The following is a 15,234-nucleotide window of genomic DNA, read 5'->3' as shown; positions in this document are numbered from 1 at the left end:
ATTATTTTTTAACGCAAGCCGTCATCGCCACGGAGGAGCACACAGCCTCTGTGAGCGACCGAGACAGAGGGAGAGAGAGAGAGAGAGAGCGAGCGAGCGAGCGAGCGAGAGAGCACACCTTTATCTACCTTTATCTATTTAATATAGATAAATTAAGAAATCATTCCAATGTGTACTATAGGACAGTAAAAAAAACAAAAAACAGTTTAAAAAGGGAGTGATTAGTAAAATATGCATAAATAGAAAGAAAGAATGCTAACTAGGTAACATAAGATAAGAATAAACCAGTTTAAATGATTTGTTATTGGTTGTGATCATATTCTAAAGATGATTGGATTATTGAAAAGTATACAGCTCCCTTTCATATGAGCGTTGAAAGCTGTATCCAGAAATTCACCAGAATTTATGGATACACCAGAGTGCACCAGCATTTCACTTCAACATTTTAAAAAACATCTTCCCGGGTGAGCACGCCCCCGGACCCCCCTAGAGGAGCTGAGGCCTGTCCACCCCCAAATAAAGCAGGTTAAAGAAATTAGATTGCAAACATGTTCTTTTAGTAAACACTGAAAACGGGTCCCACAGACCCAAACAGCACACAAAGGTTAAAGGTAAGCATATTAACGTTAAAATGTGCTAAATATATACACTGCAAAAAACAAAAAGAGGAGTAAAAGTAGCCCCCGACTTGTTTTATTCTTTTAAAGTAGCCCTCACCCTGAAAAAGGTTGGTGACCCCTGATCTAAAGCAACAGACAGAGAATCAGCTGTTCTGAAACAGGGCTGAAACAGAGGGGATTATGGGATGCTGCAATAATCTGTTTGGTGGTATACTGTTTGGTATGGAGCCAAACACTTCAGAGACATGTTTTGTGTATATCTGAGATCTATAATATATTGATGAAAAACAGTATAATAGGGGACTTTTAAAGCTTCATTCTTATTTTTAAGTTTTCTAATTTCAATTGAAAGCAAATATGAACACAAAACTGCATACAAAGATAGCCACTCTTTATTAAGTAAAGTATCTCACCTGTAGAACTGAAACCTGACCATTTTACACGCAAACTCCCCAAATGGCCAGTAGTCATGACTGGCGTAGTTGTAGATCAGCAAGGGAAGTGACATCACATACAGGAAGTCGGCTATGGCCAAGTTGACCATGTAGATGTTGTTTTTGGACAGATTGGGACGCGTCCTCCATATCTTCAGTATGACAGCAGCATTGAGAGGAAGTCCCAGCACAAAGACTAAAGAGTACACGGCGGGGAGTAAGATGCGTTTGAAGTCCTCCTTGTAGGTGCAGCGGAGGATGCTGGCTCTGCTGACGTTGCTCAGGCTGGGGAGGAAGTCGCCCGCTGCATACGGCTCTGTCGGCCATTCGCTGGAGGAGAACCCATCCGTAGGGAAGGTTTGGGAGATCAGAGCTTCTGTCGGGAAGGAGTAGACAGGATGTGGCATCTTCACATCCTGCAGGAGAGACATGAGGAGTGGGTTAGTTGTTTTAGTTAGTAGTAGCATATTTTCTAAATTAGTTAGAGCACTCACTATAGTACGCCAGTTTTTTTTAGACTGATTTCACTTGAAGGATACATTTGAGTTATATTTGTTTATTTACAATAACAATGCAGATAAACATTGTTACTGTGAGCGATGAAATGCATCACCTGGCAGACATCCCCCGCCCCATCTGTCCTCATTCCTTTGAAACCCTGACAATAAACCTCTTCTGGCTTATTTATTTAAATCTCTTCTTATACATTCAAAACATTTATGGGTCTTCAATTAATGATCAGAACACATCTGAAGCAAGATGGTATTTAAGGTAACCTTTAAACTAAGGTTAAAAAACTAAATAGAACCCATAAATGTTGACACTGTATATACGTATTCTACATGCCGTGTTTACATTGAAAAGTAATATATATATATATTGGCATTAGTAAAAAGAGAAACTCTCCACCAGGGGGCACAATAGATCAATATGTGTTTGATTTATGTCATCAACATCTTCTTGGATCAACTCTGGTCTTATAATCATTATTGTACTTAAATGATAAAGAAGCAATCAAATCATTAAGTAATCTAAATTAGTATGAAAGGTCATTTATGTTTTCAAAGTAAAATCTTAATATTGAAAACTAATACGGCAGTTATCCTGTAATTTATTTGCACAGAAATAAGTACAAAAATGTAATGTGAGGCTACTCCTTACTGTTTCTGAGTACTCAATTACTTTCCACTATTTCAAGTAGTAACAAGGTGGTCACTATAGTAGAACCACTTGCTAAATCAATAGAAAAACCACACCAAAAAAAGAAAAATGTCCCAGCCAGCCAGCTCATTATATTATGGTAATGTAACCCTTCTATCATTTTATAACAAGTGGAAGCTGGACAGCTAGATGTTTTGAAATGAAAACCACTGCAGACTGTCTGCTCTCCCACTCACAACACACACTGTCTGAACACGCTGCCGGATTAATAAACAATGTGAGTTACTGCCCCCAACCAATATTAATCACATCAGTTTACTTCTTGGCAGCATGTGGGCGAATCAGTGATTGGCTTAAACCACTTCCTATTCTATAGACCTGTTAGACTGCGACTCACAGTACGTCACATCAAAACGTAAACGTAAATGTCTTTGTCTTTTTCCCCAAAAACGTCAGTCTGTAAGTCTGTGTTTTTAGTGAACTCTCTGTGTGGGCGCATGAACAGTCAGTGACGCATTATTTTATAATCCCAGGTAGAGTGATTGAAGGAGAGGAGGAGTGAGAGGGAGCAGAACATTAAACACTTGGAGCAGGCAAAGAAGAATCAAAAGGTTTGGAAAGTGCACTGCGCTTCTGATGACTCATTTCTGAATTCAGAGTTTTTGATTTGTTTGCTAGCCTGTCTAAAGAAAGGCCTTGAGGACAAATTGTCTTGCTATCTTAAAGACCGGCAACGTCATTAAAGTCAATACAATCTTTAAGCTTTCTGAAAACAAAGCACTTCAGATTAACTCCATCAATCAAACTCGGTCAAAAATATAATAATTTGAGTAATTATGCCTGACTGTACCTCCAGGGATGAGGAGAGGTGAACACTTCTTTGTCTGACTTTGATATTGAAACGGTAATCCACACTCTAGCTTCTCCTCCTGTTAGTGAGGTGGTGTCACTATGTGGTTCTCAGTATTATTTACTGTGCCAAAGAAAAGGTCACTGGCAGGTCTGCTCCGCTTAGTAATACCTGTAAGTTACCGACAATACAAGAAAGACAACACGCAATGTGGATCCTACAAGCCCTAGCAAGCAGAAGATTGATCAACACATCAAAGCAAGGAATAAGTGCTGGGATCTGCCGAATGAAACACAACTCTAATCATCAGGACATCTATCATAGATCACTGAAGGAAGATATTAATTAGGGAGAAGCGGTAAGCAGAAATGTAAAACCATGCAAACGTGCTACAGCGGCCCAAAACACTTCCATTAGTGGAAATGTGATGCAGTTTAAAAAACGATGCAAATAAAAAAAATCGGAAATGTGTCAAAACCAACATGCAAATAGAGAAACACCTACAACAACTTGACAACACATGCACAGCATTTAGAAAACATTCACTAACTTGCAGAAGAAATCCAGGGAGTTTACTAAAAGCGCTGCATAAACAAAACGCTGCACGAAGCTCAAAGCTATGGCAGCAGGGACGCTAAAAAAGGACGCACACAGCTGGGAGCGGAGCACTTGTTGACTTTCGGGGATTATAAAGTTGGCAAACTGTCACTCTCAGAGTAAATCTGCTTTATAATTGAAAGTGTTTTGTCAGTATACTTGAAATGACTTAAGCTAGCTGGGTAGTTTACATTAAATCTGCAGTAATAAGGAATCGAGGGGTCACATTGTTAAATTAATCCAATACAACTTTTCCAGTGACAGTTGGTCAACTTTATAATCCCCAAATGTCCACCTTGCTTATCAGTTTAATATGTTTTATAAAAGCAACACAATGCAGTGCAATGTAATTTAAAACTTAGCTTAAAATACTGTCTATCCCAAAATGATTTAAATGGATGCAGTTGATAAGCCTAACAGATGATCCCTTATGGGGTTAAAAGAAAATGTTCACTCAAACAAACCAGATACACCCCAGAATTCTCCTTTGACACTTAATAACAGCAATGTGTTGTTTGTGTGCAGCTTTCATGACTGAGTATGTGTTTGATGTGGTCAGGTAATCAATTTTCAACCACTCTCGAGAGCAAACAGCAACCCCAGGTGTGCCTCAGGTGTTATCTGCACTGTGTGTGTGTGTGTGTGTGTGTGTGTGTGTGTGTGTGTGTGTGTGTGTGTGTGTGTGTGTGTGTGTGTGTGTGTGTGTGTGTGTGTGTGTGTGTGTGTGTGTGTGTGTGTGTGCTTCCAGCTTCCCTCCAGGCCGTATCCATTTCCTAATGGGTATTTACATCAATTTAATAGCGGCATAATAGATAAACACATTAAAAGGACAGACAAACCCACAGGGAAAAGATTCATTTGGAAATCCCAACCACTCATTTCACAAAGTTAATTTAGTGGGGTTTTTTATGTGCTATTCTAAAAATAAATCAAAGATTGACCAATAATAAATGACACAAAGGTTTTTGGTGAACAGGTTGCTGCTTTTAGAGATTCCCATGAAATAAAAATGAAAGTTATGTAATGAAGTCATTTTGAGCCACATGTCGACTGCATCAGGACACTAAGAGTAATTAAGACATTGCTAACCCACTCTTTCGCAGGAATTCATTTGACTGTCATTATGGGTGTGACGCAGTCATCTGAGTTATCTCTACGACTCACTGCCCATAAAGTCGTATTATTCTTGGCAGGTATTTTTCCTGAGAACTTGTCCGTAACTCTTCTCCTTAAACTTGTTATGTGGAAAAAATACCTGTTTTCTGCTTCTGTAACAATAATTCTGAAAGCTGTTACAGTTAAACTACCTTGAGATGAAAATCCCATCTGATGTTGAGCTTTTAATGATACCATATTTATCATTAAACATACATTCGATGTATATATCAATATAAATAGTGAGGAGTTCTGTAAGTGGAGCTCTACTACTAAGCATGTATACGTGTACACCTGAGGTAGAAGCTGTAAATGCTCTCATGTGTAAATGAAACAATGAGCAGATTAAAGTTGACCAACTTGGCAACAGCTATAATTTTATATAATGGGCAAAGACAACACACTCGGAATTTACAATGCATTTTATAATCTGTAGAAATCCTTTTACTCTTGAAACATGTACAGTCAAAAATCTCCTTGGAGAATGCGGGCATCGATCCCGCTACTTCTCGCATGCTAAGCGAGCGCTCTACCATTTGAGCTAATTCCCCTGTGTGAAGCAGGCTTTAAAAACAGAATGCAAATCACATATCAGTTAGCGGTACACACCCACAGGCCCGCCCATGGGGTAATGTTACCGTTACCATCACTGACACTGACACCCCCCCTCCCCCACACTCTGCACACTGCTGAAAACTCTCTGCCCTCAGGCAAGTTTAAGGTGACGTAAGATTATATTTAAAGCACCACAGCAAGAATGTGACAGCAACTCAGGACAAATTGAAGATTCACAACCTCACATAACCTAAGCATGGTAGTAATAATCAAGTATAACGTTTTAATGATTATTTGGTATGTGGATTTGGTATCATCAGGACTTTTAACATGAGTCAACTGAAATTGTGTCAAGCTCTGATTAATCCAGGCTCAATTCCCAGCAGGAAACAACACGCTGACACAGTTAGGAACTAAGAGTAGGGCCAAAGAACATTTTTATATACTTGTGTGTCGCAAGATTATGTTTTGCAGAGGTGGGAAGTAACTAAGTAAGTACATTTACTCAAGTACTGTACTTAAGTACAATTTTGAGATACTTGTACTTTACTTGAGTATTTCCATTTTATGCTACTTTGTACTTCTACTCCAATACAATTCAGAAGTAAATTGTGTACTTTTACTCCACTACATGTATTGAATATGTTTAGTTAATTTACAGTTTCTGATTAATGATGTGAAATATAATCAACACTTAGATAAGGTTTCAGTTACACCTGGAGTAAATTCACAAGCTACCCTGCTGCAGCATACAAAATCATTAAAATGAGTGCAGTTTTACCAGCTTTGAGAACACTTTAATGATCAAACATTATGATCAAAACATATAACTAATAATCATTAGTTGCAGCTCTAGTGAACGGCACAACATCTAAAGATAATAAATGGAAATATGTAAGTCTGCTAGTGTACAGTTATGGCTCACAGTTGAGATTTAAAACCAATAATTAATTTTACTATTTGAGAACTTAAAGTAATCATTATACATGAAGTCAATTTGACATTATTTTGTTATAATTCATGCTTGCTTTTAGTTAGTGTAATGAATTTAAAAACTGAGATCAGAAAGACACGGAAGAAATATGTGACACACACACACACACACACACACACACACACACACACACACACACACACACACACACACACACACACACACACACACACACACACACACACACACACACAGAGAGCTATGTATGCATGCACACGTCAGCACATAAACTTCCTCTTTACCAAGGTAAACAACAACAATTATCATTTTATTCATCAGAGATAGATGCAGCTGTCATGGACGAACACACAAATTTGCATGCTGTAGATGTCACAACCCCATGTCTTAATTTGTAGGGGGGAAAAACACTAGGCAAATTATCTAAACTAATATGCTGCAGGCTAATACAACATCTATCCCCAGGCACTGTGGCCAATGCACAGGAGACATTTAGACCACTCAACTGCACCAGAAATACACACATGGATGATGGGAAAGGCTGGTGTTCAACAGACACACACACGCAAACACACACAAGTACTATAAAACAACTGGTTGTTGCGTGAGACCCAAATAAAATAAATCAAGGGTGGTAATAAACAAGAGAGAGCACAGACTATCTGTAACAAACCAAGCAGCACAAACATTTGGATTTTCCTGAGAAATGATGTGTTTCTCCTGACGGTATGATTTCCACAGTAGAAGTGCAGAAGTTTTAAGTACAAATATGGACTTTGTAACATGACTAGACGGCAGGCTGTGCACATTAATCGAGTAGTAAATCCCTATCTGGCAGAACCAAACCAAAACACAGTTAATTGTAAAAGGACAGAAGGACAGAAGGACAGGAGTGCCTTCCATAGCGACACGGATCATACACAAGGCTTCAGATGATGATACCGAGCACTCTGCCGGAAATCATTTGTCGTGACTTGTAGACAAACGTGTTGATGCTCGTCGCTTTAAGAATTTGGAATTATGATTTCATCAGACGTGTAAAGACTGACAGACGGCAGTTCAGGCTGGTTAGTGAGACGCAGAGGGGAAGTGAATGCAGCTCTGCTGAAACAAGTCAGAGACAGGACGGTAGGGCATAGAGCACTACAGCCTGCATTAGCTTCCTTATAGCGTAATCATCTGACTAAATGGTCCTTTTGTGTCACTTCTTTCCGCCTGACTGTGTTCAGGTTAGCTGGTTTCTGGTAATGGTGATGAGGGGTCATTTTGTTTTGTTAATATCCGCCCTGCTGAATTAATATGCAATCGGCAAAGAGGTAATTCTGTTAGCCTGGTTCCAGACTTCTGATCGCCCCCACGGGTCAGATTTGTTCAGGAGTTTATATTGGTCTGGGGTGCTCCCATAAATAGCTGTTTTCCCCGGTGAGGGAAGCAATCCACAATTTGTTTGTTGGATTAAGATTCAAGGTGTCATCTATCTACATAGCTAGCTAGCATCCCAGCTACTTCAAAAACATGTGTTGAGAGCAATAACAGCATAATAGAGATTGTATATAGATAACTACAGCTGCATGAGAAATACCGAAATCTCAATTGGATCCAAAGCTTCGTAAAAACAGCCTCTTTGTTGTTGCCCATTATTAATGAATGAAAGAAGAAAACAAAATAACATTTTAGCTGGATAATCAGGGTTATATTTGATGTCTCTAATAGACCGTAAACAGTAGATCAGAAATGAGGAAGTAGTGAACTCGAACGGAGGACATGCCAAGCATCCTAAACCCACAGGGAGCTTCTAAGACTAGATTTTCAGCAACCTCTACATTTGCATCACCTCACTTTGTCTCCTACTTATCATTAAACATCAATTCCATATATATTGATATAAATAATGAGGAGTTCTGTAAGTGGAGCTCTACTACTAAGCATGTATACATGTCTGAGAAGCTGTAAATGCTCTCATGTGTAAATGAAACAATGAGCAGATTAAAGTTTACCAACACTGCCTGGCTAAATCAACACACTCTGAATTTACAATGCATTTTATAATCTGTAGAAATCCTTTTACTCTTGAAACACGTAGAGTCAAAAATCTCATTGGAGAATGCGGGCATCGATCCCGCTACTTCTCGCATGCTAAGCGAGCGCTCTACCATTTGAGCTAATTCCCCTGTGTGAAGCAAGCTTTAAAAACAGACTTCAAATCACATATCAGTTAGCGGTACACACCCACAGGGGGTAAGTAATGCTACCGTCACTGACACTCTCCCCTCACTCTGCACTGTGGACACTGACCCTACTATTAATACCTTAAACTAATCTCTAAATATGAAATGATGTGTGCCATCAATGAGCACAACAACAGATGTATATGAATTGCTGAACAAATGAAGAAGTGTTCAAAGGTCTGCATAAAAAAGCTTGCCCTTTACTCTAGTCATTCCGTGGCTCTTGAATGGGACTTGCTATAGGTTCCTTTGAATGGTGATAGAAAAACATGTTTTTTTCAAATACAACCTGCTGCAAGTAGCCTTAACAGCTTGACACACACCTGTAGTCAGGCATAACCCCTTCCTAAACCCTAACAGAGTGGCAAACAGTAGTTACCCTGTGCCCTGTTGTCATGGGTCTGTGGCGCAGATGGGAATGCAGCTCTGCTTAGAGCGCAGTCACTAAAGTATGAAGACAGGAGAAAAAGAAAATGTCTTCACTGACTGATTCTCCTAATGCATCTCTACATCTCTGGGAATTATACAGTATCCTTTTCAAATGTAGCTCTTGTCCTTATGGATCACAATTAAGACGGACTATAAGAGTAATCCTCTGAATCCCACTCAGACCAGAGAAGTCAGATTTATGTTGGTCCATTTTCATTAAATTACACATTTTACGGAGACATTTGGCTGGCATGCTTTGGATGGCTGGCTGAGAGCTTGTGACTATTTACTCTGGAAGATAATACTGTGCACTTAACTTTGTCCTGTAAACAAGTTTGGATCCCTCTTCCCCTATATCCCCTCTCTGTCCAGCCTGATGTCTTTGACCAGCGTTTCATTATTCTGTTCCCAAAAGGACAAACCAAACACAGATGTGTGCCAGCAGAAAGGAATGTTTTCTAAAATCACAGTGAGCATGCCAAAGTCTCCTGTGAGTGTGCCAAGTCTGACAGCCCATCCGAAAGATTCCCGGTTATTACTTCTGTGACATGTGACAGGTTCTTACTGGAGTTAGGTTTAATTATATATCCTGCTAGAAACATAGAGAGAAGCTTGTGTCATAAACTTGTCATATGATCTTGTTGCAAATATATCACATCGCTATTTTTCCACTGGTGTCTTCAGAAGTAAAGATGATGTATGTTATAATTTAAGGAAAGCAAATATATATGCTTGTAGAACTGAAACAAATACTCATATGTAATATCCATATGAAAGAAAATGACAGGAAACAAATCACTTTTCAAGCGTTAAAGGGAAAATAGAGCAATTTCGACTTATGAGTTATTTCCTGTGTTGCTGTGATAGTTAACTGCGTGTTTACATGTTTTTAGATTGCTGGTTTAACAAATCACAGCATTTGAGACCTTACCTTTGCCTTTGGGAACTGTGTTGACTATTTTTCACCCATTTCCGACACAATTGACTAAAGTGATCGAGAAAGTCTCATCTGAAAGAGCGAATGGGAGCATTTTGCTGAGAGCTATATATTTGTCACCTCCCCAGCCTGCTTTATAGTGTCCCATAACAGGATGTCCTTTCTCTGTATGTTCTCAGTATAAACGTAATCTTCAGTTGCATTAATATATTGATGTCAGCCAACTGTCGTGAAACACTTTCCTGGATAGTCTCAAAAAGTTGCTACAGATCTCAAGACGGAAGGTTGCTCTGCAGACACACTGCTTGCTCTGATAACAATCATACATAGTTGTGCTGTATTCAATAAATACATCTATTTATGAAGGTTGGAAGATCCGTCACAGAGACCATGACTAGGAACAAGGGCAAATGCAAAACTTGAGGCCTGTTATTCTAGTACCAATTATATGATATAAAGCATGTATGATACTCAAATTCAACGTAATACAAAAAGTCTGACAAATATAAAAGTTAAGAACTGTTTATATGAACTTCTGCCAACAATATACTACTTAAATGTTTTATATGATGTCCACAAGTAAAGTGTTTTCTCAAGCTGAAAAATTCCACACCAAATCCATGGGAACAGTGAAAGTTTCCCAGGATTTGTACTGCCTTATTTTTGCGGTTTAAGACTTGGGGCTCAGTTTGTATTGTGATGGTTTTGCACACTATGTCTTCTGCACAGTTCACATAGATGCTGTCACAAGTATTCACACCAAGTCTGAGCGCAGGGAACACCTTGCTACCCTGAGGCTCCCCGCTGCGCAGCTTGCCTTGGGTAAGTGCCTTGCCTGAAGGCACTGTGGTTCTGCTTCTATGATTTAGAAGAACAGGAGAAAAACACAAGGATTGCAACGACCCTGAAGTCAGCACCTGCAGGCAAGCTCTTATCAAGGCTCAAAACCATTACAGATACAGAGTTATTTTAGAAGCAGAATCTGATTTAGTCCTTCAGTGTCTATTTCAATAACATCCGGTGGATGTAGCAGGCCTACGACTTTGATACACTAAGGAATGATTTTGATTTAATATCAAAACTATAAAATGTATTATCTTGTCTGTCCGTCCTGGGAGAGGGATCCCTCCTCTGTTGCTCTCCCTGAGGTTTCTCCCATTTTTTCCCTTTAAACTGTGGGTTTTCTCCGGAGGTTTTTCCCTTGTACGATGTGAGGGTCTAAGGATAGAGGGTATTGTATTGTCATACTGATATTCTGAACAATCTGTGCTGTTGTATTTGCTGTAAAGTGTCTTTACTGTAGGCTATTTGTATTATATGTACAGCACTTTGGCTCGACCAAAAAATGTTTATAAATGTGCTATATAAATAAAACTTGATTTTGATTTGATTTAATAAACTTACAAACATCACACTGTTTTGGCGTGGTNGAAGAAAAGCAATGTGGCACCTCCCTGCTGCTTTTCCTTCTGGCAGAATCTGTGTAGGCTGGCACGACTAGGCTGTTCAATGGGGCTGATGTGTTGTGTAGATTCTGCCAGAAGGAAAAGCAGCAGGGAGGTGCCACATTGCTTTTCTTCCCGACTGCAACTCTGGACCCGCAAATCAAGCAAGAACGTGATTGGTCGATATTAATTTTTAGTTTTGTGGATTTTATACATGGACTTGCTTGGCGAGCTATTTTTAGAACATGTCCCGCGGGCGACTCACGTTGCCCCTGCGGGCGGCTAAGTGCCCGCGGGCGACTCACGTTGCCCCTGCGGGCGGCTAAGTGCCCGCGGGCACCGTGTTGGCTACCCCTGCTTTAGATGAAAATAAGGAGCCACTCCCCACGCCCCTCTGAGAGATATTTGGTTAAAAAGAACACAATGTTGCTCTAGGAGGAGGGGGGTACCTTGGTTGGTGATTGGCTAATGGTTACACAAGCCAAAAAATTGTAATGACATCATAAAGTGGCCAAAATCTGATCAGCTCCTTCTCAGAGAGGTTTTTATATAAATGGATCAGGACAAAAAGTGAGCCAATCTTTTTTCCTGAAACTTTCAGAATGTCTGAGGGGACACATGTTTATGTATAAAATACATGAAAAAGTGGATTTTGTATAACAGGTGACTTTTAAAAAGATTTAACCTAACTGTTTTTCCCCTTTATACCTTTTCTAGTAATTTGCATGGCAGCATCCTCTTCCTCACCTGCATCAGTGTGCAGCGCTATGTGGGCATCTGCCATCCAATGGCGATGTGGCAAAAGCAGGGCGGTCGCAGGCTGGCGTGGTGTATCTGTGGAGGAGTCTGGCTGGTGGTCGCCGTCCTGTGCGCTCCGACGTTTCACTTTGCCGCCACGGGGATCCAGAGGAACCGCACGGTGTGTTATGATCTGAGCACGCCAAAGAACTCGCTGGCCTACTATCCGTACGGCATGGCTCTGACCTGCCTCGGCTTCATGTTGCCCTTCATGGGTGTGATGGTGTGCTACTTTCGCATGGCCCAGGTCCTCTGCCGCCCGGTGTCCTACCAAGGGGTTTCCAGGGCGACCGGGGAGAAGAGGGACAAGGCGGTGAAGCTGATCATCATTGTGGCAACAGTGTTCTGCATCAGCTTCCTGCCGTTTCACCTCACAAAGACCATGTACCTGGTGGTGCGTACCCTGCCCGCGGCGCCCTGCAACACTAGAAACTTGTTCTCCATCATCTATAAAAGCACCCGGCCGTTTGCCAGCATAAACAGCTTTCTGGACCCTATTCTGTTTTACTTCACTCAGCCACGCTATCGCCAGAGCACCAGAAGGTTTATGCGCAAAGTCACCACCCTCAGAGACAAGGGCACCAGCGTGTGAGAGTGCGATAAAGCCTTCCTGCTATTCACCTGTGGTGGATCCTGTGAGGATGTAAAGTGGTACATGTAGTGGTTGCTGGGTTTCCCTGTGCATGTTCTGAAGCAAGACCTTATGTGATTTTAACAACAACTCACTGCAACAAAGAATCATACCATCCTCAGAGGGTCGAAAATATTAAAATGCACTGGTATTTCAATAAGACTTTTGAAATGAAGGTTGAAATCTTGTTGTATGAGAAAGAAACAAACTGAGAAAAGAGAAATTACCAGACCTGAAATTAAAAATCCATATTCTCTTACCTATAAAACCTTGAGTTTGCATTGACCACCACAGTGTATTTCAATGAGGAAATTTGGCATTTGGGGCACAACTAAGTTAATGAATATTGTAGCAGAGAAGTGCTGTCAGCAGAACACGCAGTCACAGTCTGCATTTTCATTATCTGTGAAATGTTTACTCTCTTTCTTTATTGTGTTTTGTAAGTACTATTTTGTTACAAACTGTGAGCTGCAGTATAAAATATATAGATCTAATAATATTGCTCTTACGTGAAAAGACGTGGGGTGTCTTCCACTTGAGCAGGCCCGAAAAGATGATTTTGAAAAAGGACACAAAGCCATGTAAAATGCTCAAAGCATATGTTTATATATGACTGCATGGTAGAATTGCATGAAGCACTTGTGTGAGGAAATGTTCCTTTTAATATAGCGAATTAGACTTTCTAATGAAGGTTTCTCCTGTGCTTCCCCTAAAGGACTTGTTTTTTCCTCTTTTCACCACTGGATGTTGTTTGAACCACAGTGCTGTAATCACACTGCAGTTAAATGCTCTGTTCTTTCTATAAATGGTAAGGTCATTAACATGTTTTCCAGTAAGGATACATTCTTAGTCACTACAGTACATCCAGAGATAAACTGATGCCAACAACACTTTATTATCCAGCTCATACCACAGTACAACAGGACATCAGTCTACAGTGTTCTCCATGTGTGTTTACAATGATCCAGTGAGTTGTGCTAATGTTAAAACATTTAGGAGTTGTTATCAGATGCATTAGATGCTACTTTAAGGGCAGGGTCTAAATGTGGGCTCAACCCTGCAGATTTCAACTTCCTGTTAGTGTGTGAAACCTTCCCATGAAATTCGTATTTATTTTCCAAGAAATTGCCTCTGCAGTTAAACGTTTGGTGGTATAAAAGGAAAAGCGACATTTAACAAAAGGAACTTTGCTCTTAAAGAGGTTCTCTACAGTGCATGTAAATAGTTTGTACAGATTTGACAGTTGGAGTTATACCAAGTTAATGAGATGTGAGCGTTCATGAAATGAACATAAATTTAATTTAAGTTAAGTTTCTTTTTTTATCTTGCACTTGTTTTTCTGATTACTTTTGCAGGAGTATTTGTAACCCAAATCTTGCATCAAACTCTCTCAGACCTGAGATCAGAAGCTCATCTCACTCTCTCTGATTTGACAATCTGATTTTGAAGTTGAATGAAATTACTAAAGAAATCCTAAAAGTGCCAACAACTTATGAACTTTAAAATATATAATTTTGGCAGCTTTACTTCTTAAACACTGCAGCAACTGTTTAAGTTTTGCACCCATGGGGGGAAGAAATGTTGTGTATATTGTTTAATGTGAACATGTTATTTCCATGACCCAAAATATGAGATCATCTACCTAAATAAGAGCTTCATAATGATGTGTATGTGTGCAGAATGCATATTGAGTAATATAGTATACTGTATGTTACGCTCATGGCTACAGCATTAAGTGAATGCACAGGTCTTGTTGTTTGTGTGTCTGTTTGGATGAATATTTTCGAAGTCTAATGTTTTTTCTGCATCAGTCTGAAATATGTGTGTGTCTTTGTCTTTTATGACGTCTTTGCACTGTGCCAAAATATTTGTGTCAGACAGTATTATTTAGAATAGTTATTTTTGTGTTCGTAATACCGTACCACAGTATCAGGAATAGATTTTATTTTTGTTAAATAGATATAATTATGTTGAGGAACAAGTAGAAATTGTGTTTTTATGTCTATTATTTTTCTTACTACCATGCATCCCATTGAGTTGCTTGTGTAAATGGATGTTGTCATAATGGAATTAAAAAAAGTCACACAGCATAACACAAATGCCTTGTACTACTTCCTCCAGATAAAAGTGTTTTTTTATATTGTCCTTTTCACACTCAACATGAACTGTGACACTCCTCTGTAAAGCTCTATTTCACCAGAAAGTACAATCATTAACTTTGTACATAATACATCTAATAGGTTGATATTAAAAGATAATTGTTTTGGTTGCTCTTCTTACTTCTCAATTCTTCCTGGACTGAAACCTGAAGCTTTCCTGACACAAGTCAAATTTCAAATTTTACAGTTTAACACAATTTCACCTTGCAACATGACAGTTACAGATTTCCTTAGAAAATATTAAGAAAAAAAGCATATCCCAAAATCTGAATGAGAGCTGAAC

At 39.5% G+C, this 15,234-nt stretch overlaps 1 protein-coding gene and 2 non-coding genes across 3 annotated transcripts; 1 reads left to right on the top strand and 2 right to left on the bottom strand.

Moving 5' to 3' along the window:
• Window positions 1-4,192: 4,192 nt before the first annotated feature.
• Window positions 4,193-15,024, top strand: p2ry6 (pyrimidinergic receptor P2Y6). The gene is made up of 2 exons (XM_010770766.1): window positions 4,193-4,221; window positions 12,042-15,024. The coding sequence occupies exons 1-2, from the start codon at window positions 4,193-4,195 to the stop codon at window positions 12,751-12,753; spliced, it is 741 nt and encodes a 246-aa protein (XP_010769068.1). The 3' UTR covers window positions 12,754-15,024.
• Window positions 5,296-5,368, bottom strand: trnaa-agc (transfer RNA alanine (anticodon AGC)). Its single transcript has one exon. It is a non-coding gene; the product is annotated as a tRNA-Ala (tRNA).
• trnaa-agc (transfer RNA alanine (anticodon AGC)) lies at window positions 8,423-8,495 on the bottom strand. The gene has a single exon. It is a non-coding gene; the product is annotated as a tRNA-Ala (tRNA).
• Window positions 15,025-15,234: the final 210 nt, after the last annotated feature.

Source organism: Notothenia coriiceps, unplaced genomic scaffold, assembly GCF_000735185.1.
Source record: "Notothenia coriiceps isolate Sejong01 unplaced genomic scaffold, NC01 NC01_scaffold00009193, whole genome shotgun sequence".
NCBI classification, from domain to species: Eukaryota; Metazoa; Chordata; class Actinopteri; order Perciformes; family Nototheniidae; genus Notothenia; species Notothenia coriiceps.
This window is presented reverse-complemented; position numbering and strand designations above follow the sequence as displayed.